This window comes from Branchiostoma belcheri, unplaced genomic scaffold, assembly GCF_001625305.1.
Source record: "Branchiostoma belcheri isolate BF01 breed outbred unplaced genomic scaffold, Haploidv18h27 scaffold37, whole genome shotgun sequence".
Classification (NCBI taxonomy): Eukaryota; Metazoa; Chordata; class Leptocardii; order Amphioxiformes; family Branchiostomatidae; genus Branchiostoma; species Branchiostoma belcheri.
In genome coordinates, this window is record NW_017803987.1 from 1,093,508 (window position 1) to 1,120,966 (window position 27,459).

The following is a 27,459-nucleotide window of genomic DNA, read 5'->3' on the forward strand; positions in this document are numbered from 1 at the left end:
AGGGACGTTACAGTTACAATATTTTGCTGCTGTTATTTTAACCCCTGAACTTGACAGTGTAGCGGCATTGTTCCTGTTCGGCATCTGTCAGCACCTGGATCAGGTGACTGGCGGCAGACAGCTGCCCTGGCAGCTACATGACAGCTGTCGTCGGCTAGACTAGACCGCAAAAAAGGGCGGCAGCTAGGATAGATTAAGTCAGTAAACTGAAAACCTGAGCAAACATTTTTAGAAAGAATACTGAATGGTTGAATGTAGCCAAGTCAAAAACAAATGCAAAGAAAGTCAGCAGAGTTTGATTTCAATGATACATGCAGGCATACATTTAACACTATCAAAGATTTCGAAATGTTACCAATAGTTTGTTGTGGAGTTTGAAGTACAGTTAGTTTTTGGCGATGGCATCAGTAGTACATTTATTGCCACATGTAAAAGTAAGTTGTAAGAAGTGAATATCAAGACTCAAAAGATATTCTAAGGAATTTTAAGGTACATTTGTTGAAGAGGATTGGGAAAAAAACACCTCACGCATGTTAAAGAACCCACCACACTTATCGAAAAGAGTAGGGGTCCTTCCCAGTGTGAGTGGGGCAAACCTTACAGTCTGGTTTCGGGGTTAGCATCTTTGAAGAGGTGATAGTCACCTGTTATGTCAATCCTGCCACAAATGTGGTAAACCTTCATAAAGAAATAAATAAATACACTGAAAATACAATATGGGTTATGACAGCAGTGAAAAGTTTTACTGAAAACTGTTTCACTCTTAACAATCGTTGTCTAAGTCAGTACAAGGTGACGTGGTCATCTGAATTAAGGGAGAGGCAGACTAAGAAGGGAACCTGATACTGAATCAATGTTTTTAGGAAACAGTGTCTGTTTCCGATGTTGCAATGTGACCAAGCTTTAATCAATGGCCAGCCGACACTTTGCACTGAATGTATTTGCACAGTACTCTAAGTGGGGTTAGTGTTTATGTTTCTGCAAGCACTACCAATGACTATATTGGAAAAGGGTTTGCATGCCTTTTTGATATGTGACTCAAATAATTTTTGTAGTTTGAAATTGTCTATTCATTCTACTAAACAGTATCAGCTTCCCTGGAAGAAGGTCTCCAGTCTAGGGGTGGGTACCGGTTCAGCTGGACTGGTTTAAACCGGTTTAAACTGGAGCGACATTCGGGAACCGAGTCCAAAAAACCGAAACGCAAATACCGGATCTACCTGATGTACATTTCTGTCGATTGCACAGTCACACATCTTTAGATAATCTGGCCATGGCAGGTAAAGAAAATAACCCTGAATGAAACTAGATTGGCCTAAAACCATGTTTCACGGTCTCTTTCTGTAACTGTATTTGTGGCTTCAATATACATGGTACAACTTCAACATAATATTTAACACTAGTGAGTGACCTGTACTCGAGTTTCGCGCTCCAAAAAATTGTATAGTACTACTGTACAGTAATCAGGTCCAGGTTTAGGTCCGGACCTGGACCTGATCCTCTGAACCTGTTCCGGACCTGGAACTGAATTTTCTATATAGGTACATGTACCCACCCCTAGTGCAGTCCTTTGGTGGTTAAACTGTTGGCTGTTGTGCCCATCTTGTGTCGATTACTGGTTTAACAGTCCTAATGTGGTGGTGATGACAACTTCTGTGTTTGTGTTTTCCCTCCCTGAAACCCCAAACCAAAACTTCCCCACTCCCTTTGGACCCTTCTCAGTGGTGACTAACCTTCAAGTTAAACTACCTCAGCAGTTTTTAAAGTTATGAATAAAGAAATAAGGATACAATCTGGTATTACCGGGTATAAAAGAATGTACCGGTAAGAACGCATACAATGTACTTGTTTACCATTGAAAGTTATTCATATTGTCTTCCCTCAATGATTTACATGTATTTGTCAAACATCAATAAACAATTTGGTCCAACTGTTTTCCCAAAAGTCACAGAAAGAAGACTGATATTAACCTAGTTTAAGATGTCTTCCAGGTGATCAGCTGAGTCCTTCAGGTGTAGTTTATCTGTCTACAAGAGACATAAACTGAACATCAAGGTCACTGAAGGTGACGTTTAATGCAGGTCTTTACTTCAAGGTCATTGTGAACTGCTGCCCCCCTCCCATTGATTCTTTCCCATAATGCAACATCCCTGTCATCACGGACACATTGTAGGGAAAACTATCAACATGAAGGTCAGCAAAGGTCAACTGAAAACAGCCCCCCTCCCGCTCTGTAGGAAAGACATCAGACAAACTGTCAATAAACAAAGCAGAGGCGATGAGCTGGCTATATTGCAGGGAGTTGTGTAGAAAACAATTCTTACTACATATACAAGTGACCACCTCTACCTATAGACCACCTAGTCATTGTGGCCACCTTTTGATAGTCCCTTACCAGTACCATTGACTAAAGTATTAAAAAATCTGGCCTACAGTGACCACTAGTAAACTGTGACCTTTTAGAAAGTCCTTTAGATATAATTAGTTGCTTCGGTAGACAGGTTTGACTTCTTCTAAGGGGAGTAAAGTTTGAAGTTTAAAATTTGTAGGCCCAACTTCGAAAATTATTTCTTCATCATCTTTGCGTTAACTTTCTAACACGATGAGGAAAATCATTTTGTCAAGTGAAAATATTCCAGATGCTGAAGAGAAATCAGGCTGTACGTTTTGTGGGTCTCAATGCATGTATACTTTTTACTGAGAAAATGAACTTTCTCATGAATCCTGATGTAAGTTGGCGTATATATACATGTAATTACCTAAAAAGTAAATGTTTTCCCAAATTGAATGTTGACCTATATCTTTATTTATACAGTCAAATAAATGATACTGATAAGGTTGAAATCTTCATAAGTAAGCAGTCTGTCAGAATAAACACCTGGACCATTTCCGCTTCTGTTTAGGTAAAGTCTGCCGTCTTTGTTTTCATATATATTGTACGTTATAATTATCCTTTGAGTTTCATATTCCAACTATCATTAGGGAATTTCATAAATACCCAAGGCATTTTTGTAATGTTTAGGTAAAGTCTACTGCCTACCCCTTCAGGAGGGCCTGCATGGGGGGTTCCTGACAACGATCTACGCTAAATTTTGCAAGAGCCGGCTACGTATTACGCTGAATTCAAGAAGCCCCCCCATTACATTTGACGATAAATTCTGTGTAGCTACTACACATTACGTGGAATTAAAACGGTGAAGTACGCTATATGCAAAATGTGCCAATTACGCTCTACAAATATGCATTGAATTAGAGCCCTCTACGCTGTACGAAGAATTAAAATGGAGAATTACGCTCTATACAAAATGTGCCTATTGTGCTCTACAAATATACATTGAATTAGAGCCCTCTACTCTCTACGTAGAATTAAAATGGCTTATTACGCTCTATGGAAAAAGGCATGTGGTACCCCCTCCTGTTTTTCCTTCATTAGAATGATTTGGCTGACTACGTACACCTAGGGACCAACTGTATGCAAAATGTGCCAATTACGCTCTACAAATTTAGAATTTTAGAATTAGAGCCCTCTACGCTCTACGTAGAATTAAAATGGCTCTATGGAAAAAGGCATGCCGGGCCCCCTTCACTTTTTCCTTCATTAGAATGATTCGGTTGACTACGTACACCTAGGGACCAACTGATAGATATTCAGGCTCAGTGAACGTGAACTGGAGGTCAGGAACCGGCAGTGACCGGTTTATAAAGGGTGGATTGTGCTGGTGGGCGGTTTCGTGTGAACCCAGGGTAACTCAACCTTGGTAACTGCCGCAAATCCTGTTTGTACTAAACACTTAACGAGCTTTGTTAGGCCACACCAGTTCCAATTCTCCAGTCTTGGATTTGCCCACTTTTTTTCTGACTCGAAAAAATAAAACATGTAACATCCGTGTCCATAATATCACAAGGGTCCATAATATCGCCACCTTGAGAAATAGTGTGCTTAAAGATATTGTTACTGCAACATACTTTTGGTATGCACTCCTGCACACCTCAAATGTACATACCTAGGGTATGTTGCAGTAAAAATATCTTTAAGCACACTGTTTCTCAAGGTGGCGATATTATGGACCCTGGTGATATTATGGACACGGATGTTACAGTACAGTGTACCAAGTAGATTCTGAATCAACCTACATGTACAGTTGAAGAAAGCCCCTGTCTTCCTAGTTACAGTTTTTTAAAATCCATCAATAGATTGATTTGGTGGAAAGTTTAGACGTTCATTATTTGCACAAGGCATTTGATAGTCATATTTTTTTTGGTTTATTAAAGAAATATAAGAAACATTTAAAAGACATGTAGAGACACAAGCTTTCTATTCTTTTTTTCCACCATTGCACTTTTTTCCACCATTGCACTTTTTTTCCACCATTGCACTTTTTTCCAACATTGCACTTTTTTCCAACATTGCTCTGAACATTATGTGGTAAGAGTTAGTAAGTCATGTTAGTAAATGTAGTCTAAACCTCAGCTAATTAAATAATGTCAGTGAAAGTCCAAGTGACGAAGATGAATTCCCCGCTAACAAAGTAACTTACACAACGCCATTACAGTGTACAAGACTTCAAACAACAGACTTTTCAAGTGGATAAATACAGAGCCTGTTTTAACAGTCTTTAGCCAACTTAAATCCTGTCAAATAATTTAAGTTACTTAGGGTTTAACTCAGTCTGGTTGTCCTGACTAAGTTGACTGTTGAACTCGAATGCAAACAAGCCTGAAGAACTTTCAGTCCCTTTGTATAAACTACAAGGCTGTTCCTTTAAGTGCCTTTCCAGTCAAGAAAACAATGGCATCCTCCTTGAGTCAAACCGCTTCCTTCCTCCAATATTTGATTTCGTCTTGAAGACCTGTTTGGGTTAAGGAGGGAGTAACTCGCATTTGCGCTTGAGGCCGCACCAATTTAATTTGTAGCCTCTCAGCTTTTTTTCAGAAAAATTAGCCTCCATAGCATTTCAAAAACTGGGGGTTTTGGGGGTGTTCATGGTCTTTGGGAGCTTTTATGTGCTATTTTCTGATTGCATATAGATACCATAGCCGGCCTGGTTGAATTACCCCTGTTTTTAAAACTGGGCCAATCAAAAAACAGCCGAAGATCACCAAACCTCCAGTTCTTTAAGCCTGCTACGGTGGCTAAGAAAAAATATGGAAAGGGCAAAAAAATATTCTACGGCAGCCAACCTATCTCACCCATAGATTAAGTGTGATTGTTGTACAGTGAATGCACCAGTTTGTTTAGAATTATTTAAAAGTACCAAGTAACTAGATTTTGTTAAATGCGAATTGATATAGACCAGCGTTTTTGACAATGAAAAAAATTACTGCAATGATAAAATATACACATTTTAAGCAACTACATGAAGAGTGTTTTACACCAGTAAACGTGATCCAAAGAAAGTTAATAAAATGGAGATTGCAAATTTACTGCTTTGTTTTTCCTTCATTTTTTGACAAATACAAGAAATTTCCAAGAACAAAATGATTAAGTTGGTGTGGCCTAACAAAACATTTCAAGTTTGCCAGGAGGAAAAATCCTCCCCTCTAAGTTCTAGGACTTCTTGACCTTTCCAATGTACACACACCTGTAGGGTATATCCTGTGCTCAGGACCAAGACTTTGTCTTTGGAGAAAGTGTGGCTCAAAAAGTTAGGCACAACAGTAAACCTCTTTTAAGGCCACACCAATTTAATTTCTTGGTTAACGGATTCGCCTCTTCATTTTTTTCTGATTTGCAAATAAAAATAAAAATTCAGAATCAACTGCAAAATGCTCATATTTTGCCCTGAACAGTTGAAAACAGTCCTTTTCTTATTACTTGTTACAGTCATTCCATCTTTCAATGCAGTGCTACCATTAAAAGTTCAAAATTCATTGTTTAAATTTTGAACCAGCCTGGTGTGTTGACTTAATGGCACCTATCGTACCATTTTGGGCCATTTTGGATGCCTAGGCCTGTTTTTATTTTTATTTTTTTTTCGCCCGCCCGCTCCATTATTTTTCTAGAAAAATCCGTTAACCAAGAAATTAAATTGGTGTGGCCTAAAGGCATCCAATGCAATTTCAGGGAAGCAAAACAAAACAAGACTTTTGGAAATCTGTCTGATATTGACATTTACAGCCATTTCTAAGGACATTTTCTTCATCACTTCATACTTCAGGAATTTGAAAATTTAACCCCAAAACTAGCTATGTGAGGAGTCTCTTTATTTTTTGGTACCACCCATAAATAGCTAGAATCAGCCTACAAAAAACTGTTTTCAATCAGTGATATCATATTTTTGCCTCACAGATATCAGTATGCTATGGGATAGGGTTGATTCAACTTACAACATTAAAAGAATGACTAGAAACTTGACTTTAAAAATCTTCTTTTGCCGCCCTAAAATTGTATTGGATGCCTTTAATTAAGATCTTAACTTTAAGTGAGAACATTGTTGGCAAAGATATTAACAGATAATCATATTAATAAATGTAAATTAAATCATGGGGTGATGATACAAGCTCTCTGGTTACCAAGCTATCATCTTTTGTGATTTTACATGTATATAGTCCAATTGTTTTGGAAGGTTTTAGTTTGAGAGTCATCTGAGAAGCAAGGAGTGGTTGAATTGGCAACAATAGGCTCTTGAACTAGTCTGGTTTTGGGGCATAGATCAAACACCCAATCCAGCTGTGACATGATCTTGGTATGGTAGAAAAACGTCATTGTGTTGGTCTGTTCAACTGCCGGTGGCAAATGAGGGGTAGTTCCAAAAGTTCACTTGTTGCTTCAAAATGAAAAAAGAATTCTGAATAGTTTGATTGACATACATGTACATGCACATGTAGAGATAAGATGCCATACTTGGTAGTGCCAACATTCAAATTTTGTAGTTTTAATTTTTGTCCATCTAACAATTTTGTAGTTTTTAATAATATTTGACTATCTACAAATGTAACAATAAAGCTGTTATCCTCAATTTAGGTGAACCCCGATGCTTTTTCAAGTAGCTCAGATTTTCAGCCAAACACACTGGTTGCCTACAAAAACTTGCTTTCAAGACGTTTTGATAGCAACAAACACTTTTTGATCAACAAAATGGACTTTGGTAGGAACAAAAGAAGGGTTTTGCAATGATCCCTCCATAACAGTTAAAGTAAGGCCGCAATGTCTTTATGTCAACTTCTAACATTTGCAACTGTGTCTCTGCAACTCACTTTGAAGTGGTTACATCTCTAAGTTGTTTCCTTTCTGTATGATGTTTGTCCATGAACCGTGCAGAAAAAAAAGTAAGCCTTGTCTTGACATGACAGTTGGCAATGCAGAGACACAATGTCATTCTTTGTACTCAAGGGATTGTCAGGAAGTTTGGCATGTTTTCTCACAAGTCTGGTTGTTATGTGTGATGCCTGTAGGCTTCTTGAGGTGTGATATTGTGGCCTTTACAATGTTACTTTGTAGTGTTTAACTTTCACAAGTTACAACATTGTTCAAGTTAAAAATTCTTCAAACTCTGCAGTACTGTAATTCACTTTATGTTCTCATTAGCAAAAGTTCATGGTCTGAGAAAAATGGACATGTTCATGGAACTATATATTCACGGTGGCGACAGGTGCAGGAAAAAGAAAGTCCAGGAATTATTTGTTAACTGTAATAATTTCAGGGTACAGAAGTGACAGTGAAAACAGTGAACATACATTTGTAACAGTATAGTGAAAAAATCAGGAATTACAGTACCTCCAAGAATGGCTAGCCTGCCTCTCAGTATATTGAACCTTGACAAACTTGTAGTATGGACAGCAAGGATAACATGCTACACAATTTGCCACTAGGTACAAAAGTGACAAAGAATTACATACCCACCCTAGCATGTCAGTAGAACATACTGTATCTTTGTGAAACCTGGATGTTTGGTCAACATTGCACCAAAATGCTGCCCATTGGAGATAGTGCACAATGTACCTTTTTTGATACGCCATCAGTGTTTTCGCCAGGCGACCGTCCAGCCGTCCTTTGACGCTCTCTTCCCGCTGGGGACGGCCTGAGCCAGAAAGGAGACCGTCCTTTATCAACAATTATTTGCCTCTCGAAATGCGGGAAATAGCCTTTGAGAGCGTTATAAATTTCAAAATTTAGGACCACTGTAGTAAGTTCGCCGCTCCGCCCTCCATGGGACGGCCTTCGGGCGTTGGTCTGGCGGAAACACTGTACGCCATCCACCCATTTTTTTTTTCCATTCCAACATTTATTACAAGACATGGCGACGACACACTCAAGTTTTTTCAACACATATTTATACTGCCACCATATATATACACTCATTTTCACCTGAGTGAAGTGAGGAAATTCATGTAAAGTGCCTTTCCCAAGGGCACAAGATCGGTGACATGGCAGGATTCGAACTCGGGACCTCTTTGTTCTGAGCCAAATGCTCTGTCGTTACGCCACACAACTCCACACCTATCCATTTGTCAATTAATTTTTTGTTTTTCGTTATTCCCAGCATGCAACAGATTGTGCTGAACATTGACCTTGCGCCGACCTTGCTGGACATCGCGGGGGTGGACGTGCCCGCTCAGATGGACGGAAACTCCATCATGGCGCTGTTTGAGAACGCCAGCGACATCAAGTAAGTGCACTGGACATCACAGACAGGTTCTGTTCATTGTACTTCAGGGAGTCATCAATGGCAACTGAGTGAGTCATCAAAGGCCACACCAATTTAATTTGTTGGTTCTTGGATTTTGTCAGGAAAAATATGAAGCAACAGGGCAAAAAAAAAAAAAACAGGCCAAGGCACCCCATGTTAGCCGGAAATGTTACGATATAAGCCATGATGTCAACATACCAGGCTGGTTTATAATCAAAACAATAGATTTTGAACTTTCAATGAAACAAAAGTGCATTGTTACATTGAAAAACTTTAAGAACTAGGGAGAAAGGACTTTCTTCAACTGTTGGGGCCAAAATATGTCTTTCATTGAGCATTTTGTAGTTAATTTAGAACAACCAAAATTTTTCATTTTTTTGCAAATTAGAAAAAATGGACAGGGTGATCCGAGAAAGAACAAATTAAATAGGCATGGCCTGTGAAGATGTGAATGTCAAGAAGTATGTTTTTGTCAGCTCTCTTCAAAGATGAAATCCCAAATGCTTGATGAAACTGTAACTGAAGATTAGTCTGTTTTTTTTAAACTAGAGCAGCCAATGCAGCTGACCTCATACTGCTGTGCTTTTTTGTGCCTTTTTGATAGCAGATAGTACGAACCACTATGATGCAGCCTTGCTGCAGCTTTTACTTGTGTACATGTATGTGCCTGTGTATGTACAATGTATTTTGTGGCTTTCCAGTCTGTCTTGTGTCTGTTGCTGTTTGTTGCCAATAGTTATCTTGCTAATCAAGTCACCTACAAGTAGAGAGTCAACCATCATGGACTGCTACCAAGTGAAACACAGCACACCTTTAGAGACACAGCACCACATAGATGTAAAACAAAGACAGCAACATAATATTAAGGAGCATATTTTTGTCAGCTCTCTTCAAAAATGTTTCCAAATGCTTGATGAAAGAAAATACAAACATGTATAAAGCGCCAGACTTTAAAACATAGATAGTCCATTTGCTTGAATTCTACAACTGTTAGCTTTACGCAACAGGAGTGGAAGGTAGGTTTACACAATGTATGGAAAAGTAGATTTTGAAAGAAGATAGTTACATACAGTAAATAGTTACAAAATGTGCAATCATACATATACCTGTCCAGAAGTTGTTGGAACTGTTGTTTTTGATAAATCATAGATCATTTCCTGATGTGTACCTTATTCAGATGGTGATCCCTTATCCCAAAAACCATGGAGGTAGAAAAAGAGACCTCCATGCAAAAACAAAATATCCAAAATGTTCTCTGTCAAGAAGGAAAGTCCCTGTACGTTTTCTGTGCTTTCTGCTGTTGGCAAGCTTTCTAATATTGTTTCTCATGTCATTCCTTCTGTCTGTCCTCCCTGTCTCTTTCTCTCTCCCGGTCTGTCTATCTTTGCCCCTTTACTTTCCAGCTTTTCAAACATGTAAAGTTTTAAGTTTAATGTTGTACTGTTGGTTGGCAGGTAAGTCTTTATTGATATCTGTGACAACAATTTTTGGCAATGCCACAGGGCTGATGCACTTGCCTTGTGTTGTAATTGACTGATTTGAATAGCATCGTTTTACACTTGCATCTTTTTTGCAGCCCGATGCATTTCAGCTTTGCTTCTTGGTCCATCTGTCTCTCTCTCTACATCTGACATTTGCATGTTTGCCGTTTCTGAATTTGTGTGCATTTCACATGACCTAATCTGCATGTCTGTTGTCATGGAAACGCCCCTCTGTCACGAGCTACTTCGTTCTCTTGACAGGAAGGCGATGAAACGGCGCATCTGGAAATGCCGCTTGCAGATTCCAGCCCAATATTGGAGCATATGGTGACAGTAGAAAAACTCCCCATCCCAGACCCCCCTTTCACTCCTACATATGCCACGATCATTATAGAGCATTCTCTTCTTCACAACATTTCATTGTTGGGAAGAACAACTGTGTCTCTGCTGGCATGTAAATTATTTACAGCTTTTTATTGCTAGAAACAACATTATTACAAAATTATGGCATACAGTACATGAAAGAATAACTGGAGAAAGAATTGCCAAAGCAACCCTCTGACTTTCCTTGGAACAGATCACTTTTGTCTCTGCATTTACTTCTTTTTCTACCAAACTCTTCCAAACTTTAGTACCTTTCAACTGCAAAGGTATCCCTATTGAAGGTTAGACATCCAGGTAATACGATACGCCAAAAAGCACTTACTCAAGCAACTGGATATGATTTTGGAAACGGTCAGACGTTTCAGCTAGTATCCACTACCTTTCGTCAATCCCTTTTGATGTCTCAATACTTGGCTTTATAGTTAGGAAAATTATTCTTGATTTTAACAAAAACAAATGACACAAAATAGAATCCTGGCTTAACCTTCAGCCTGCAAAGGTGGCCATTTGGCATCAAATTTGTATTAGTTATAGGGTCAGGCATCAGTTTGACAGTTAAACAGACAAGCATACTGAAGCAGACAATATTTTTATTGCTTCATGTCATGACGATTCTACTATTCTTTACTCATGACTAATTGCTATTAATAGATTGTGCATGAAAAATTACTTACATAATTGCAATAAGGCAGATTCTGTGTTGAGATCATAATGATAAACAGGTTTTGATATTCTATTTTTCAGCAACAAGGCAGGAAACAAGAAGAAAAAGATGTGGAGGGATACCTTTCTTCTGGAAAGAGGGTAAGTTTCCATCAATGAAGAATGGCAGATATTCTAGTCTAGTCACTACTTATATCTGATTGCCTTGTCATACAAAACATTTGACTGACAGATAGTAGAGTGGGTGGTCCAGTGATTAGTGACTGGATCTAGAGTTTGGGAGTTCGAATCCCGGCTGTTGTCACTCACCCAACATGCATGCTACTGGAAAGGGTCACAGTCCTTAGGACAGGATGTTAAGTTGTGGTCATTCTGCTTGTCAGAAAGATCTAGGGATATTTCCCCATTATAATGAGCTTGTAAGTACTGTACATACATGTAGCATCTGTCTTCTCTGTTACAACCAGGGGAAGATTTTATATTCAATTTGAAAGTTCATCTGTGTTGGTAGAAGTCATTTTGAAATAAGTTTGAACTGCAATTGCCAACACAACTTACCCAAATTTTTGACTGTACAACTCCAGTCTTTATCAAGATAACACACGTGACTCCATGAGCAGTGGATCATAGGTTGCAGAAAGTCTGTGGCGCCCCCCGTCTCTGTGAAGATTGTCTTTTCAGTGAGCTAAACTGAGTTCCTCCCTTGTTGTTTCACAGAAAGATTCCCAAGAAGATGGACCGAACCATTCTAAGGATGAACGAGAAGCTGCCCAAGGAGGTGCTGCTGTCTATTGAGTGTCAGAAGGAGGATTATCAGTCTCCCTGCAAGCCTGGCCAGGTCACCCCTCTTTTTAGTTGGAATAGTCCATCACTACTACTTAATCTACTGTACAGTCACAGTATAGAACAGCCATGAATGCTGTTATTCTTAATCTAGCCTGCATACAATTGTCTATAACAGAATGGTCATAAATGATTTTGGAACACAGGGCATTAAATGTCAATCTTGTTTCTTATTTCTTTACTGGAAGTTCTTAGATGACTTTTTGTTAAATCTTTTTCAATGTGAAATACGGTGTGCTGTACCAGAAAACGTTAGCACAAGAAAATCTTGTTAATCTAAATTTTACAACTTTTACAAGGTTGGCAATGTAAAACTAAAAGACATTACCATGGCAATAGTGGCAGTATAGTATTGTGAGCAGTCTGCAAGAATTCTAGGATTGTTGTAGAATTATTGCAGACGACACACAATACTATGCCATTAGGCTCGTCCCTGTGGCATTGCCAAAAAATCCACCAAAGCATCACCAGAAGATATTATTATTTCTAACTTCAGTGTTGATTTGTCCATGTCCTTTTAGGCCTGGGAGTGTATTGAGAGGGGCGGTATGCTGAGGATGAAGAAGTGCAAGTTCAAGAAGCGCCCGGGAAGACACTGCGTCTGTCGGAAGAAGGTGCCAACCGTCCCAAGAGACGAGAGAAGAAGCCAGCGCAACTTCTTGAAGGACCATGCAACTCAAGGTAGAGGTACCTGCCTGAGCTCTTACTTACATAGCTAGGGTTTGGTGTGATTAACATGTTTGGTGTTAACGTCAACTTTCTTGATTCTGCTGGGTACCTTAAGAAATTAAAAATGGTTATGAAGATTGTCTTGAAGTTGAACATTTCAATACCTTATATACATACCACAGGATTTTCTGATGCTGCATTTTAGCAGATCTATTTAAATTCACCTTTTCTTATAAATATTATATTAAGCAGTTGTCTTTTGGTATCCAGCAGAATTATGAGAGTTGGTGTGAAAATGTTTTTTAGTCTTAGCCAGGGTCAATAACAGCATTTTTAATGTCATCTTTTGATGAAATTTTTGTTCCATGTGATGGAAGAAATTGTGGCCATCTTGACCCTTAGAATTATAAAAGGGATTAAAATCAAGTCAAATCCTGACAGAAGGCAAGAGTTTGCAGTTGAAATGTTGAGATGACAATGAAATATTTTGCTGTCTAGGACCTTGGTTTGAGCTATTTGAAGTAGTGAATTTGGTTATTGTGCAGTGTTTTGCTTGCATTTGCCAATATGATTGTCTTCGTGTGCCATCAATTTTTGAGGGCCTGCATCCCCTTTTTTGTAAGGCGTAATCAGGCCTTTTTAGTCTTCATAATCCGCAGGCAACCTCCCAAAAATTCAACGTAATTCATAATCGTACATTAGCCACAAATTGTAAATTTGTAATCAGCTCTAAGACTTAATTCGTCATTGGCGGCAAAAATTTTGCGTAATTCGTAATCACTACCCCCCCCATGCAGGCCCTCATTTTTGAGAGGTGCTGTGAAAAGCATTACAGGTGCTTCTTTGCATTTTAAGTGGAAAAACATGATTCTGTCTTGTATAAAAGTGTTTTTGGATCCTTGTCCTTCCAGATTTCCGTTTCCGATTCATACGCAGCGCAGAAGTCGCGGAGGACCAACACCCTGACTCTGAGAACCCCGGGTACAAGAGCATCCTCAAACGCGCAGCCAACCCCGGGAAGGATTGGGCCGATCCATTCTCGTTTCCACAAGGGGACCAGTCTTTCCCCAAGTGTTTCCTGTTTCCCAACAACACGGTGAAATGTGACAACGTCATTTACGAGTCCTACGATGCCTGGAAACAACAAAAGCAGTCCTTGGATGCACAGGTAGTTATCATAGCCTAATTATATACATGTATGATCATGTAAGTTACAAAGACCATCAAGGGACCAGTAATGTATCTGTATCTGTATCTATCGGTATAGCCGGTATAACCACCCTTTGGAGTAACACACCAATGTAAAATCATTATGGATGTTTGATTTAAAAGTTTAAAATTCAACATTTTTAGTCAGTGTAGAAGTATGCTCAAAGGTTCTCTTTTGTTTTGTTTCTCTCATTTCACAGATAGCACGCCTGAAGGGTAAACTTGATGGACTCAAGGACATCCGCGGCCACCTGAGGAAAACCAAACCTTTAGATGGGGAGGAGGGAGAGGAGGAGGAGGAGTCCTACATCCCCATCTACCCGGGGGTCGGGGATTACGAGGAGGGGGATGAGGAAGAAGAGGAGGAGGAGGAGGAGGAGGATTGTGTGTGTGGGGAGGACGAGGAAGTGGTGTATGTGGATGGGGATGGTGTGGAGCAGGACAGACCATTCTACTCTAGCGGGTAGGTCAGGGGTTGCCCAGTACTGAATAGAATAGAATGGAAATAGAATAGAATAGAATAGAATAGAATAGAATAGAATAGAATAGAACAGAAGAGGAATGGAATGGAATAGAATTATGGAATAGAATTATAGAATAGAATAGGGGTTGGAAAACTACATGTACAGGAGTTAGCTCCCTTTGCAATACTACCAATTTCTTTTATTTAATTAAGATAAATAAATACCAATTTCTCCAGGCATGTTTAATGTCTTCTGGCCTCTATTGTGAATCAAAAAAAATTGTTATAGGGGCTACCCAGATGTTTTGTGCTTAACGTGTATATAGTTAAATAGACAGGCTCAAACAGTCCCCTATACTTTTGTTGTCTCTAATATGAATGTCTCTGTCTTGTCCCAGACGCAGGAGGTACGCGGCTCCCCGGGACAGAGAGAGAAGATCGAGAGAGCGAGTGAGAGAGCGGGCGGGCGCTCGAGGCAGCAGCCGTCGACAGAAGCTGACACGTCCTCCCAACCCTCATCCACAGGGAGAACACCCCATGAAGTAAGCACCTCAGATTGGTCTTAAATTCTTTATCTTGCAACACCCCTCTGTTGGAGTAAGATGCACAGGGGGGGGGGGCTGTATCGTTATTGTTTCCTCACGTGCAGGAGTATGGCTTCCTTGAAGTTGTTAGATTTGGTGAGTTCAGTTATATCCTGAGGAAGCGCATTCCAATCTCTGACTGTCTGAGGAAAATAGCAGTATCTGTTAAGCAGTCTTTATGAAATGGTAGAGATTTCTTGTAGGAATTGCCATTGGAGCGGTGTAGGAATAAGATGAGTTTCGACTGGCAGGGCTGCTTTGTGTTGTCTTGCTTTCTGTAAACAGATTCTCAGTAAACAAAACATGTTCTTCCTCGCTGTATGGTGTGTGGGGCAGCACCCATCTTTGTTTCTTTAGCACTTGTGTCACACTGTTGTGCAAGCACAGAAAATACTGCATCAGGGGCTAGTTCTCTGGTAAACTGTGTGTTCAACTTCCATGATACTAGTATTTTTATGTACAATGGGTACACATATACATGTAGGGCAGCCCCCATCTCCATTGCTTAGCCTTTGGACCACTCTACATCATCATTGTTACATGTATGTTAGGCAGTTTGCCTAGACTAAAGCTATTCTTCTCCAAGGTTCTTTATCTTTCAACAATAAATTTCAACAACAGGAGCTAACTCACTTGTAGCACTAAGTATGTTCAATTCTCATTTCAAAGTGTTGAGTGCTAGCAGAGAAGCAGAAAAAAACGTCTTCCTTAGCAATGCAATGCAATTAGCATGGGAAGCCATCTTATCGTAATCCAATACAAAACTTGTTCCACTTCAAGTCATACCATTTTTTATATCTTTGGTATGACTCAGTCGGAAATCAAACCTATGACGTAATCCATGCAAAGCAGGCACTGCATCCATCTACCCTACTTGTGGCTATAACTTTGATTGACAGCTGTCATTGTGATTGACAGGGCCATCAGAGAAGGCATCAAGAGCATCAAGAAGGTGACTCCAGAGGAGCGGGAGGAGCGTCAGAAGAAGAAGGAGAGGAAACAGATCCGGCGTCTGAAGATGGGGAACTGTAACCTGGAGGGACTGAACTGTTTCGAACATGACAACAACCACTGGACTGTTGCACCCTTCTGGACAAGTAGGTGTTATTATAGAGAATATTATGTTTACCAAAGGAAAACATTTTGTTTTTGCTCAGTTTCCTCTTCTTTCGTTCCAAACGCTGACCTCTGACCCAGACTATCTGTCACCATGGCCACCGGTGTTGGGTTACATCATGTTGCAATTTTATAGTAGAAGGGATTTAGACTCCTGTCAGCATATATGTGAATGTGTTTGAGTAAGAATTAACAGAGCAGACTATATGCGAAGGTAAACATTATGCATTTGCTTTGCAAATGTTACCTTTCTAGTATATCCTTTTTTTCCTGTTTTTTTCTTTTTTTCAGGCATCACTCGCTCATATAAAGGAAAACATAAAAATACAATGCAACAACAATAGTTAAAAAATACATCTATGTCGATATTATGTATTGAGTACACACAGGCCCAGAATCTGTTGCAAAATATTACTTCAGATTTGAGAACAGATTGGATAATGTTGTTTGGGGAGTTGTACTGACGGGATATGAAAGAATAGCATTGTTTGCCATGTAGCGTCAAATGTGTCTGTCCTATTGTAAACAAGCATATCACTGGTACTGCAAAATCTGGGTAAATGACATTATAATGCGAAAACAATGGTACCTGTTCCTTTTTTCAGAGGGGAGCTTCTGTGCTTGTATCAACTCCAACAACAACACCTACTGGTGCTTACGAACCATCAACGCTACACACAACTTCATGTACTGTGAGTTCATCACGGGATTTGTGGAGTACTTTGATGTCCTAGAAGACCCTTATATGGTAAGAGTCTTTGTAAGAGAACACTCTTGATGAACACTCACTGTTTGTCTTAGACAGTATGTCAAAGACGTTGTCAATAATGATCGTGGATATTTGTGTTAATGCCTGTATTAATACCTATGTAAATAAATGTGTAATGAATTTGCACGTAAAATTGGACGTAATTCAGCCCTTGGCTGCAAAGTCCAGGTTTTTTTTAATGAATAAAACACCATTTGATTTGATTTGATTTGATTTAAGAGTACAACAAAAAAACAACAACAAGTAGCCATTGATGAAAAGTAATGGATGCTTTTTGAAACCAGTTTCTTTAGTAACTGTTTTCTTGTGTAACTCATTACCTGGATGTCTTACCGTCATTGGAATATAAAAACATACCAATTTATCATGTACATCATTACCACCCACAACAATGACCTGGGCCAGAGGGCTGTCACCATGGTAACTGGTGCTGTAGCAGACACCTTGTGGTGTTGGATTACATTGTGTAGCAAGTGAGGACAGACAAAGAGGGGCTGGTCACCATGTACATGTGTACATATGAAATAAACAGAGCAGACTGAAGATTATGTGAAGGTAAACATTATGTTTTGCAAATGTTACCTTTCTAGTTTATATTACGTTATGTTGAATTGCTTTACCAACCTGATGAAACTGTTTACTTTTCTCCAGTTACACAATAACATCCACCGAGTGTCAGAACCCATGCTGGCCCAGCTACACGACCAGCTGGTCATCCTCAGACGGTGTGAGGGCTCGAAGGAGTGCACACCCCGACCTCAGAACCCCAACATGAGAAATAGACATCGTAAGTAACACTTAACCTTCAGCCTGCTAAGGTAGCTGTTTGGCACCAAATTTGTATTGGTTACTGGATTAGGCAGCAGGGAGAACTGATGGTCAAAGTTTAATTACAAATTGTTATCAAAGGACTTGTGCTTTTTAGGCTGTGTACACCACACCAACTTATGGGTTCTTGGTCATTTTCAAAAGAAAATAAAGCAAGTAAGCATACAATGTCATGTAGTTAAAGCAGACTAAAACTTGAATTTGAGTCACTCTGTATTTACTCCATAAAATTCAACTAAGGCATAAACCTCAGGCTTTGTTTTCTTGATGTTTCTCTAGCTGACATTGTTATTTGAAGATCCTAGGCCTAAGAAATTAAATTGGTGTGGCCTAATATTGTGATTTGATGTTGGTCCTCAGTCATATTTTGATGTGATGTGATACAAAAGATGAACCATAGGATGTTGTGCAAGTAATTCCACATTTTTGTAACTGTTCAGTCAGATCCTCTGACCAGGAATCTTGATTATTTAGACCCTTCCAACGTCAGGAGGCTGTTCTAACTGTTGGGCTTAGTGGTTTCTGGTTTGATTCCCGGTATTACACCTTTACCTTTAGCACCACTATCCTTCATTCTACTTTGAGCACCAATGTTGTTCTCTGCAATTTAGTTAAAAAGAACGTCTCTTTGAGTTTGTTTCTCTACAAGTTTGCTAGTCAGGGAACTAGACAGAAGGACAGAAGCTCCCTTTTTAAAAATTTTCTACACTCAATGTGCACGGTTTCCTTTCACATCTCCAGTAGATGTATGGCTTTGTCTTTGCTGTATTTGTAGTGGTGCATGTTTTCCCCACCTTTTCAAACAGAAAAAAAATGCACCACTTGAAAGATAGAGGTATACAGAATACAATAAAATAACGTACAAACCAAGAAACCAAAGATGCGATTCCTTGGAGTCCATGAAATTTTGTGAATTTCTTCATTGTCATGAATTTCTCCCTGATTCTGTCCATGCATTTTCCCACTGCCTGTCATAAGGCAACAGACATCCATAATACATGCATGTTCCTTTTATTGGAAATAACTACTCAAACACACAAACAGAGATGACTGAAACAATACCTCCATACACGGAGGTAACAAGTCAAAGCCATATGTCTAGTTAGAACTTACTCTACCTTAAGCCACCCTTTCTTGAAGATTCTTTCCTCCGTTCCTTATGTGTTGTGACTATCTCTCCACCAGGAAGGAGACACGGAAAAGACATCAGGGACCAAAGGTAGTGTTTCCATGGCAACGCATGCCTGCTGTTACCACGGCAACTGACGTACGCAATCCGGGTGACAAACAACCTCTCATACCGACTATGTTTTCTCCCCTAGTCGCCTAGATGCATGGCTGATGCTTGACCTCTGACATGGCTTGACCCTTGCCCTCTTGCAGTGATTTGATTGGTCATGTTTTTTCTTCCTGCATGCTGATTGGTTCATTCACTCTTGCACTAATTATTCTGGCTCAGCAACATTTGGAAAGTTTGGACTAAACCTGTGTAATACAGAATTAATCAAGAAATTGGATAAATCCTATGAAAACTCGCTATCTTTCATCAGTGACTTACGTACATTGTATATTTAAAAGTTTCAGTCACTGACGAAAGGCTGTGGATGCTATCTGAAACATCATTCTGACTCTTCAAAGAATTTATCCAGTTTCTTGATCTATTTTGTATTATGTAATATTCTACGTGGATGTTTAACCTTCATTGACATTTGGACTTGATAATATCCATTCTTTAGATGGAGAATTTTTTTACTACGCTTTGCAACTTTTAGTTTTCCCCTTTATTCTGATTTGTCTCTATCCCAATCATCCTAACAGACCTTGAGGTCTGTTTTTGAGATGACATTCACCCCAACCCATGCTTTATTTAACTATGAGTGTGGTGGACTGGGTCGGAGTGAATTTGCTGCTAACACTTCCATGGCTCATCACAGAGCTTAACAGTTTTGCATTTTACCAAAAAGGCAATGTGCCAGCTTAACTTCTAAGAAATAAAGTCTAACCTTTACATGTAGATGTTCTTGTCTGCTTTTTCTTGACTGGTTACAGATTTTGGGTGTCAAAATTGTTAAAATTTAGTATCATACACATAACATTTTTAACAACTAAACTAAATTTTGATTGTTTGCCAATCTTTGTAACTGTTTACTATAGTAGCTTACTTCTTAACTGAATCTCATTTTAAATTTCTCTTTTCATATATAGAAGAACAAAGTGGAGAGGGTGGAGAGGTTAAAGGATCAGAGGTCAAAGGTAAAAGTTCAAAGGACAGCAGACATCACCAACCCGGAGATGACCCAACTGAAGGAAGCGGATCGCATTTTCTTGGCAACCATTCAGAGGAAGATGGATCAGGGTTTCTGTAACTCTCTGAACTTTGAACCCTGACCTTTGGCACATCTTTTGAATTTGACCTTTGCCCCTTGACCTTGCCATAGCTAGCTCAGAAGCCCTTGACTTTTTAACTGTTGCATTTGTTATTAGTTTGTCTCCCCTACATTAACTCAAAGTACTTCCAGGGAGCTGAGTAAATAGTTTAAACAATTTATTGGGGGTATTTTTTGTCTAGGCAAGAAGGAAAACTAAAAATTAGGTTTAAGTTTTTCTGTGCTGAATTCTTGCCTTTGTTAGGACACATTCCAGGTTAAGAGCCCTGGAAGTTTTGACTGAATAGCGTGCAATTTCTGAAGACAAACACTTTTGGAGATCATTATAGATAGCTTTCAAAAATGGCCACCCGAATCATTAGTCTAAGAATGAAATAGCCCATAAAAGATCTTAAAGAGGATGGATATACTCATAAGAAGACCTCAGCACTGTTTAAGTTATTATTTCCCTGCTCAATATTGAAGATTTTCCCATTTATCATAGAACTACTTGTATGTTGTGGTATGACAGCAGTAATTATGAAGGTGTACATAGTGATAAACTCTACATTTTGTAAAAGCATAGGAAGCAGCAAAGAGTTTTTAAGATATTGTTTGTTATAATCTACAGTAGCTCCCATGGCTTGTCTAACTTGGCTGATTTGTATGTGTTAAGAATGCAATTTTTTTTGTACACAAAAGATTTTTTTTTACATGCTTCTAAAATTTTATGATTGACATTTATGAGTAAGGTAGGAATTTTGTTACTGTTTCAGTGTTGTCTGTTGTTTTTCAGTTAGGCCACACCAATTTAATTTTTTGTTTCTCAGATTTTTCAGAAAAAATATGAAGCGATGGCGCGAAAAAAAAAAAAAAACAGGCCAAGGCACCCCATGATAGCCGGAGCCAAAATATGTCTTTTATTGAGCATTTTGCAGTTAATTCAGAACCTAAATTTTTTTTTTTTAAATCAGAAAAAAATGGACAGGGCGAATCCAAGAAGCAACAAATTAAATTAGTGTGGCCTTACATGAGAAGTAAGTTTTCTATTTAGAGGAAGAGTTTTTAATCAGTTTATTAGTTACCTGGTTGGTGTGAAGTCGCTTTCTTTACGAAAAGGTGAAACTATTGACAAAGCGTTTTCATTCATTCAAAGTGTTAAGGGAGAAGGTTGAACGGATAAACTGTCAAATTTACCAAAACAGTCAATTGGAAACAATTTCAAAAACTTTCAGAAGAATCCAGGTGCAGTATCATACATTGTAAAATCTTGACAATTAGTGAAACCAGAATTTAATGCAAAGAATACGTAGAGATAATGTTGATGTCTTAATTAAAAAATCATGAGATTAGACAATAAAATTTGAATATGGATCCTCCTGGGAGGGTTACTAAAAATAGAGGAAATCTTTGACTGTCCACTACTTGTATATGATAGGGAGGGATGGAAAACACTCACCTCTACAGAGCAGATAGGTATTGTATGTAAGACAAGGTGCTCCAACCAAAAAATAGAAGCCCCCTCTTGCTAGAAATATTAGAAGTATATGTAGTCCCTGTTTTGTAATCCAGTGCTACACGATCTCTTGCAGTCAAGCCTAAGGAAAAAATGTTGTGTTCCCTGTTTCTGAAGGACCCTAGAAAAGAACTGCTGACTTTTTTGTGTGTACCCCTTCAAGGGACAAATTTTTTCGAGCTGATAGACCGTTTCTAGCTCCATGACCTGACACCTGAGTGTACAATCAGTTTTCCAACATTGACATTGAAAATATAGAAGTGTCCTCATGCAAGTTTTACTTTGATAAACTGTATTGTGTAAGTTGGATCACCAGAGATCGCAAAAAAAAAGAAGAAAAAAGATAATCCCTACCTACAGACCCTAATTTTTTCAGGACTGAAACAGGAAACACAGCATTTTTTTTCCTTAGGCCCAGGAGCTGATTGGGCCTTCTCAGTGGATGGAAGGGCTGCTAGAAGCATGATGTAGTCAGACTCCTTTTCTTGTATGTGCTGCAGTTGTACTGTGTACTTGAAGTATGTACATGTTGTACATGTGGTGCCCAAGAAGTTGCCTATCTAGTACATTGCTAGATCTGGACCAACACAGAGTGTTGCTACAAAAACTTTCCATTATACATTGTGTGTAAAAACAGGCACTTTAGGAAAAGCAAAACCACACAAACATAGGCCCTTTTGAGTTTGAGACAATTCGACAAGACATGCCTATGAAAAACTGAGACGTGCGAACAGTGTGAATTATAAAAAAAAAAGTATAAATTATTCCTTCTTGTTTTTTTTTTCTAAATACAACTTATCCCGAAATTGCCCCCCCCTTTTTTACAATACTGGCAGACAGTGAAATTGTGGTAATTGTCATGTAACCTCAAAGACAGCATTAAAATATCAACAAGAAGGCTTAGTTCTTGTACCTTGTACAGGAAAACAAAACCCCATGTAATCGGAAGACCCAAAACTGAAACAAACAAGATTAAAGGACAAACAACTAGATAAAGTAGAGGTGTACATGTAAGATAATACAGAGTTGAAGACGTTGTGGGGAAAAACCATTTCACTGCGCAAGTTTCCTGATAGGAAAAATCTGCTTCTAGTGGAAGCGAGCTCCTTTCCTTCCCCTGATCATTAATGAATTGTCCCCTGGGACTCCATACCTCCTTAACCTTCACACTATCAAGAGTTCCTCCATGTGTCAGATTTACAAAATGTATACAACTTACAATATAAGCCTGCATTTAGAGGGTTAATTAAAAAAATGTACTTGTACATGTTCAGGCATTGCCAGTATGGAGAAAGTGGCAGATTTGAATGTAAATATTGATAATATATTATGTAGTAATGCAGTTTTAATGTCATTGACAAAAAGCCCTATAGTTTCAACACATTTTGCCTTTTAGACCATTGTATGCATGAAGTGTTATGAACTGTAGGACTCCACAACATACTTATACATCACTTTATTTTTGTAAACTTGAGACAAAGATAGGAAACCGTGTAATGCTTCATGAAACATTCTTTGAAGATGTTGTAACTAACTTAAGAAAACCTGGTGTAGTGTTACGTGTCTGTGTTAGGCTCTAGGATGTTTCAATGTCTTGACTGTATGACTCTCAGTGTTGAACAGATTTTAACACATAGAAACATGGTTATTGTCAAGTTGTGGATAGGTGAATCTAGTTTTGGGGGGCGGTTTTTTGACTGCTGATTCTTTTACAATTATCTGGTGCTTTAAAATCTGACCAAGCCAACTTTGTATGAAGAAAAAGTTATCATGACATGTATTCATCAATATTTTACCAAAATGGCTGAAAGCAAAAGATTTTGTTTGGAAAAAATCTGAGTCCACTATGGAGGCAAGTTGATATGCTCTCCTAAAATGATTTTTGTTATAATCATACCCACTAAATGTGACTGGTAAACTGTTATGATTTATGACTTTATACTAATTTTATTACCATGGCAATTCTTTGGTACAGACACATCACTCAACCTAGCCTGGGTGCCATCATAGCTAGTTTACCAGTATAAATGAACTATTATTGCATCCAGGCTACATTCAAAACAGTTCCTGAACCAGCTTGTTATATTCGTACACCCTCCAGCTTAATTTGGTCCATCCTCTTGCACGAGGCCAACCTATTGTCTATATCAAGCGTCAGCTTTGGCATTCTGGCTTACGATCTGTATTTCTCTCTGAGGTAGCCCTGAGCATCCATCAGCCAATCAGATACCCTCCCTCCTGTTGTTGGAGGCAAAGTTACCAGCCAATCACCTTGCCTCTTTTCAGTAGGTGGCATTGTGATTGGCTGGTGATGTCTGGCCTGTGATTGGCTGGTGATGTCTGGTCTGTGATTGGCTGGAGATGGTTGGCCTGTTCTAACACAGAGAGAAGGACAGCAGATCCCAGGCTGGTGCAGTTGGGTTATTGCTTGATATCTACACACGTCAAGCGCTGTGAGGATGTATTTGGTCATATCATTGAGGATACAGCCCACCACCCGCCATGTACATAGCAGGGTTCCCTGGATATGTCTGCTGTATGTATACACTGTAGAAGAGAGTCTTGTTGGTGCTTGCTGCTATAATATATTGTGTACATGTTCACCACTAACTTGGTTGTACAGACGACTCGGTAACTCGTGCAACGGACTTGTGAACTCTGACATTAAATCTAAATGTTCAAACTGAAATTAATGCGTGTTGTCTTTACTTCTTGTCTGTGTATGGTACAGGTAATCTGATTGGTCCTTTGTCTATTTACCATCATGCATGGTACAAGTGATATGGTTGGTTCATCATAAGGCACTAGAAAAAGTCATGGCAAGATGTTAATTAAGACAAAATGACCCAATAAATTTACAAAAAGTAAATAAGGGACCAGCTAATGCTACCTTCCATCATGTACATTTGAAAATGAAATAATTCTACTAGGATTTAGGCCCATTTTCAATGTAAGTTAGGCATATATTACATGGTGCACATGTGACTTTCTAGGCTTTTCAAAAGAGATGACATCAACTCCTGTAGGACTTAGGAACCACAAGTAGATTGTCAGCATCTGTGAAAAAAGTGTGGAAAACAAACTACAATAAGTAATTGTGCAAACTCATTAAAATTATATTCCTGCAGAGATTCTGAAACAACTCAAATTTTGCCTCAGCCAAGTTACTTTAAACACAATAAGCAGCAAATTATTAGTAGTACTGCTAAGCTTCAAGTCTTGTAGTTGAATAGAATATATAGTGTTAATATAATTCAAGACTCACATTTTTGGTATAGCAAGTTGTCCAGAATCAGCCCAACAAATGTCTGTTCCTCTGTTTCTGCTGTCTGGGAGAAAGGCTCATAATACCTGCAGAATTGAGCGAGGAACATCATTATAAAAACTGTTATTCGGGTATTCAAAGACAAATCAAACTAAAAACTGGACACATGCCCATATCCGGGGTGGGGTGGGTGGGTGGTGGGGCGGTTCGGACGAACCCCCCACAGGGCTCAAAGGTTCTTTTTTTGGTCCACTTTTTATATAATGGTCCAAGATTTTCCTTTAAAAGATGGAATGATTTGTATCACCAGCGGGGCTGGAATCGTAGGAAAACTGCTCACTCTATCATTGAATAAAAAGTTATCTCTGATTTTTCCTTTGAAATCCTTTTAAATAAACGCAGGAAATGCCATTTCAGAAGGTTTATTTTTCAAAATTTCCCGGGGAAGCATACCCCCGGACCCCCCTAGGAACCTTGCACCTTCGGCGCTCGCCTTGTGCCTACGGCGCTCAGTGGCCCCTCAAGCAGTGGGAAGAACCACTCCATTCAAAATCCTGGCTACAGGCATGTGACTGTGAGTGATCGTACATCCCTACATACCAGCCGAGATGGAAGCCACAGCGGGGACAGATACTGATCCTCCAGGAGAAGCCAGGCCACCACGTGTCCTGTCTGTAGGGCTGGGAGGAGGCATACAGGGCTGGGTTAGCACTTGGCAAGAACTGTGAACTCTTTGTGTATAGTTTCATCAGGTTGGGAAGACACTGAGTAAAGAGACTCTTTCTACACAACCAAGTCTTTTCATTTCAAGTCGTTTCAGTGACCGTCTTTCACCTTCCTCACGGCAATTCTGACTGATTCACATTGCACTGTAGCATAGGTGTCGCTGCTATAGATCATTAGAAGGACTGCATTTCCAAATGTACAATATTTACATATCTACACATATGCATGGTTACAGGGAACTGTATCTACTGTACTTTTATCCAGGAGTAGAGTTTGAATTGTATTGTTTACCTGGAATGTCTACCTGTCATCAATGCAATTTATCAAACTTATAATGCAGAAAAGGCAAACCTACCTGCCCATGTTGTTGGACATTAGCTGTTTCTGCAGTTATCACTTCAAAATAGGTTTCTGTGGCAAGAGAAAAGAAGATTTAATGATGAAGGTTTGTGTAAGTCTTGGGAATTTAACTAAAGATTGAAAAGGTAACAGGTAGAAACTTGGGATGAAAGAAACTGACAACCATCACAAATCTAAAATCCCAACTCCAACCTTTTTTCTCTAACAGTCTGCAAAATACTAGGTACTATTGAGGAAAGTTGTGTAAAGTGCCTTTCCCAAGGGCACAAGATAGGTGACGGTAGGATTTGAACCCGGGACCTCTTGGTTCTGAGACGAACACATTACCACTACACCACATAACCCCAGGTTATATTATGTACTGGCTATACTGTGAATATATGAATAACACAGTTTTAACCTTGTGGATTTTTAAAGAGCTGTATAAGAACCCCGTCCACCCCAGCGATGGTATCATTACGCTGCCTGTGTGCTGCTTTACTCGGCCTCTTGTTCAAGTCTGAGGCTCGGGCAATCTCCAGTCCACACTGTCTGCACAGGAGGTACTCTGGGGAGGGGAAATGACAATGAACTTTATTGCATATTTGCGGCCTACATGTATATGGGCCAAATGCACTACGTTAGATAACTGAGGTAACCGTTATAAGAGGAGGAGGAACAAGTGCTACAAGTACATTGCACTGCTACATTGTATGTCTAACCTTATACTACAAGATCTCTCTTTTGAAACAAGCATGAACAAATTTAGTCCTGCTGCTGTATTCCATTTATAACCAAAATGGTGGAGGATTCAAATTATGATGCCAATGAAAACCAAAAAATTAAACCAAAATCAAAATTTAAGAGCTGTTGAGTATTGAGACTGATTATCAGGCTGTGGTTAGCCTGGGAGAGAGGGTGTAAGAAGGGGCAGTGGGATATACATGTAGGGGGTGAAGTTGTTATGTACAGTGGGGATAGGGGGATGAAGCAAGGGGAGGGGTTGAAGACTCATGCAGGACACGTTACCATACCCGGCTCTCCCCACTTCACATTTGTAATTTTTTGGGACAGCCCAATACTGTATATTCAGGAACTTTATTCAGCCCTATACGAAACGTGCACGGTGTAACATACTCCATAGACTAATGTTTACACACGTAGTCAATTAGCCTGAGTTTGTACCATCAAATCATTATCATGATCTTTATACCGTTCTGCATTTTTTGACAATAGCATCTCATGACCCGGAGAACTTTTGAGCACCAACCTTCAAATTCATCGTTTGCATTTTCTTCACAGAAACAGATGCGAACGTCGAGAATGTACAGAAAAAGGAGACAAGCTGCTAGGAGAACATTTCTCCCCGATTTGTCGTCTGCCATATTTGCTGACCTATGAACTGTGTTGAAAACCTGATGACCCAAATAGTAGCGGTTTACACGAGTTATCGCTGTGACAGTTTGCAGCTAAATCGCAAGGAGGCGCTAACAAGTGGTCTGCAATATGACCTATGACCTGTGCAGAAAACCTGATTACCCAAATGATACATTGTATGTTACACATACATGTTACATACATTTACATGGTCTATTACCAGTTTACATG

General features: G+C 39.2%; 2 protein-coding genes across 2 annotated transcripts in view; one reads left to right on the forward strand and one right to left on the reverse strand.

The window, feature by feature from the left end:
* The window catches only part of LOC109476383 (extracellular sulfatase Sulf-2-like), a 100,768-nt gene extending 79,251 nt beyond the window's left edge, over positions 1–21,517 (forward strand). The window contains exons 9-19 of the mRNA XM_019777318.1: positions 8,484–8,609; positions 11,240–11,299; positions 11,876–11,996; positions 12,523–12,682; positions 13,582–13,838; positions 14,080–14,342; positions 14,741–14,884; positions 15,845–16,023; positions 16,648–16,790; positions 17,463–17,598; positions 19,845–21,517. Coding sequence (XP_019632877.1) covers positions 8,484–8,609; positions 11,240–11,299; positions 11,876–11,996; positions 12,523–12,682; positions 13,582–13,838; positions 14,080–14,342; positions 14,741–14,884; positions 15,845–16,023; positions 16,648–16,790; positions 17,463–17,598; positions 19,845–20,005 — 1,750 coding nt within the window. The 3' untranslated portion in view covers positions 20,006–21,517. The remainder of the gene's footprint in view (positions 1–8,483; positions 8,610–11,239; positions 11,300–11,875; positions 11,997–12,522; positions 12,683–13,581; positions 13,839–14,079; positions 14,343–14,740; positions 14,885–15,844; positions 16,024–16,647; positions 16,791–17,462; positions 17,599–19,844) is intronic.
* A 1,889-nt stretch (positions 21,518–23,406) lies between these two features.
* LOC109476362 (protein cereblon homolog) lies at positions 23,407–27,325 on the reverse strand. Its single transcript, XM_019777296.1, has 6 exons — positions 27,122–27,325; positions 26,273–26,419; positions 25,868–25,923; positions 25,387–25,466; positions 24,787–24,872; positions 23,407–24,578 (listed from the first exon to the last, which is right to left on the reverse strand). Exons 1-6 carry the CDS (start codon positions 27,234–27,236, stop codon positions 24,535–24,537), a joined length of 528 nt encoding a protein of 175 aa, XP_019632855.1. The 5' UTR covers positions 27,237–27,325; the 3' UTR covers positions 23,407–24,534.
* Positions 27,326–27,459: the final 134 nt, after the last annotated feature.